Source organism: Saccopteryx bilineata, chromosome 5 (assembly GCF_036850765.1).
Source record: "Saccopteryx bilineata isolate mSacBil1 chromosome 5, mSacBil1_pri_phased_curated, whole genome shotgun sequence".
Lineage (NCBI taxonomy): Eukaryota > Metazoa > Chordata > Mammalia > Chiroptera > Emballonuridae > Saccopteryx > Saccopteryx bilineata.
The window spans coordinates 262,324,933-262,328,153 of record NC_089494.1 but is presented as its reverse complement, the minus strand read 5'-3'; the positions used below and the strand labels follow the sequence as shown (position 1 = coordinate 262,328,153).

Genomic DNA, 3,221 nt, shown 5'->3' with positions numbered 1-3,221 from the left:
TGCATGCTTCCCTGAGGCCTGCTGGAGGACCAGCTTACAGAACCAATTAAGATCAAGATCAAAATCAAAGCCCGTTGTTTCTGCAAGGGATCTTAAAGAGTCGATGCTGTCAGGCTCCAAGAACAAAATCCTGATGCCACTCATCCACACAAATAACGGAACTGTTCGCTTTGAGGGGAAAGCAACACAGAACACTGTGAAGACAGCAGCAAAGGTTAGGTTTTCACATTAGCCTTCTGAAGGGGGCACTCCTAAGCCCCATTTCTTCACCCCACTGCTAAAATCACCAGAGCAACACGTCTACTTCCAAACCAACAACAAAAAATGTCAAGTCCTTTGCAGAAGAAAAGCTTCCCAATAAAACTTAAAATTTTTATTAACATTTAAATTTTGTCATCCAAACATTGGCAACCACATAGGTACAGGTTGGCTAGGACAAAATTAAGATCATGAGGTCACAGTTTCAAATGCAACTTCAGAATTAGTTGCAATGAATCAATACATGTTCACGGGAAGTTGGACTGCTTCCTTCGGTTTACAATACATATGGGAAGTTTAATAGAAGGTGAATAATTTACCACCTACTGTTCAGAGTAACTATAGAAAACTGAATCACTCTTAGGATCAAAGTATAACAAGGCTTTAACAACAGCTCAGTAGTTTTTCCCAGAGCGCATATAAATATATAAATCCTGAAAAGGTAATACTGTGTGCTGAGCCGTAAAATCCGTAAAAAGTAACAGTTTTGCCACAGTTGCACCTACTGGTTCATTCATTTTGCTTCCCCCATCGCTTCCCGACCCCCACGCCACCCCAAGCAGCTTTCGGGTTAGAATCGGAAGACATAAAAAAAAAAAGTAGCATACAGCCCACGTGAAGTAAGGAAGACAAAGAGAAAAAAAGTGTGCAAATTAATCCACTTTAAAATTCCACACTGCAACCTCCTATGTCTTATAACAGGATTTCGATCGACTGAATGACTACTCTGAGATCATCTCCGAGGGCAGCGAGCGTCCTCTTGCAGCGCGGTCTGCAGGGCTCAGATCTGAGGTCTTTCGCTGCAAGAGGGGAAGTAGTCCTCGGTCCGAAACAGGGCCGGGGGCTCGTAGCCGGCCTGCGGGGGCCTGCCGGAGGGCGCCCTGTTGAAGATGGAAGACACGGGGATCGTGTGCAGGAGTTTTCTGAAGGCACTGGGGAAGGACCCCAGCTCGGCCTCCGCCCTGGCGACCTGCTCCTCCATTCTGGCCACGCTGGCGCCGATCATCCGGACGAAGGCCTCGAGTCTGTCGATCTTGCCGTACACCCGCCGCATCTCGGTGGCTTTGGCGTGGATGCGAGGCACCCCTTCGCTGACCACGTGGGAGGAGTCGCCGCGCAGCATGTCCAGCATGCCCACGAACTCGTCCACCCTGGTGAGCAGCTCCTCCAAGCTCGCGTCCAGGGCCTCCACCTCCGGCCGCGCCCCGGCTCCGGGCAGCAGGCAGGCGGCGTAGCCCGCGGCGGCGCGGCGCAGCAGCGGCAGGTCGCCGCCCGGCGCGCCCAACTCCGAGCCCTCGTCCTCCCACGGCCCAGAAGCGCTGCTGTGGCTCTGGGACACGTGGCCGCTGTCCCCGCTCCAGGCGGCGCCCTGGGGCTCGGCCTCCTCCACCGATCCCTCGCGAGATGGCCCGCGGCTGGCGGAGCGACCCTCCATGGCCCGCGACTTCCGGGATGCCGGCCTGCTTCCGGCCTCAGCGCGCGCGCGCACAGCAGCACGCCACTCCTTCCGGCCTTCGCTCACGCGCACGTACCATGTATGCTTCGGCGTGCGGTCTCCGCGCGTGCACGCGTGCTGCGGTCTTTGGAGGGCGCTTGCCGTTCAGAACCATATTCAAAAAGGAAGTACCCCAGAAGTATCGCGAGGTGCATGCATCTTAAGTATACACACGGATTGTTTTGCATATCTATACAGCCATGCCATCTCTGTCCAGATCAAGATAAAGAACATGTTCAGGACCAGGGAGGGTCCGTCCCCCATCCCCCCAGTTTTGTTCTTGATATTTATCGTAAGGTGACCAACTTTTTTACAATGAAAAGGACAAAAAATAAATAGAAGAAAACAATATCGTAAATAAAAGAAACATTTTATTCATTGCAACAATAATACACTAGAATATGATAAATGCATAATAAAAACATTTGTAATATTTTTATTGTAATTATGCTTTCATGCCTATTAATTTTTACTAATAATTGTAAGAAAAAAGTGCTCATTTAGATAATGTTATCTAAATGAGTACTCATAATCGCGTCTTGCCACACTGTACTGATCCTTGACAAATAGACATGTCAAATACAAATATGTCACATCACACGCAATGGATCCACTTTGCATGGATCAAATACGGACATTTACAGATTAGTCTTCCAATGTCAAAAAGGAGGACATGGCCTGACCTGTGGTGGTGCAGTGGATAAAGTGTCAACCTGGAAATGCTGAGGTCGCCGGTTCAAAACCCTGGGCTTGCCTGGTCAAGGCATATATGGGAGTTGATGCTTCCTGCTCCTCCCTCCCCCTTCTCCCCACCCTCTCTCACTCTCCTCTCTAAAAATTAATAAAATAAAATTAAAAAAAAAGAAGGACATGTAGGAAGACACTTTTCAAGGGAGAATGGAACCTACAAAAGGACTGTCCTCCCTAAAGAAGGATGATTGGTCACCTTAGTAAAATGGAAGAGAGGAGATTCAAGCAAAAGAGTGCTTGATGACTTTGAAAGTTTTTGGCTTCTTCAGAGGGCTCAAATACAGAAATAAAATTAAGAAATGGCTTCATTAGTGAAGATCAAATCCAGGACACTGCCGGAAAAACCGAAATATTATGACAGTGAAATCCCTCTTCCCGATCCCTGGCTTCAGTTGTTCAAGATATTGTTAAATAAGACAAAAAAAAAAAAGTCTAAAATAACTTTCCCCTATTTTTACAAGGAATTATTGGGTGTTGAATGGAGAAAACGTAGAAAACAGAGAAGCAAACCCAGCAAAGAATGGAGGCCTCTTACCAACAGCCAGTGCAAAACTGCCTCCTTCCAACACAACCATGTTGGTGAGTCATCTTGGAAATGGATCCTCCAGCCCCATTCAAGCCCAGGAATGACCACAGCTCCAGCTGATATCTTTTTTTCCCACTAACATATCGTTTCTCCCACTAAATATCTACATTTAGATAATAAAGTACATGAGCT

At 47.7% G+C, this 3,221-nt stretch overlaps 1 protein-coding gene across 1 annotated transcript; it reads right to left on the bottom strand.

Moving 5' to 3' along the window:
* Positions 1-347: 347 nt before the first annotated feature.
* On the bottom strand, positions 348-1,722 carry BLOC1S4 (biogenesis of lysosomal organelles complex 1 subunit 4). The gene has a single exon (XM_066233315.1). The coding sequence runs from the start codon at positions 1,691-1,693 to the stop codon at positions 1,040-1,042; it is 654 nt and encodes a 217-aa protein (XP_066089412.1). The 5' UTR covers positions 1,694-1,722; the 3' UTR covers positions 348-1,039.
* Positions 1,723-3,221: the final 1,499 nt, after the last annotated feature.

Excerpts from the sequence above, each read along its gene's own strand:
- BLOC1S4 (XM_066233315.1), bottom strand. The coding sequence starts at position 1,693 with ATGGAGGGTCGCTCCGCCAGCCGCGGGCCATCTCGCGAGGGATCGGTG.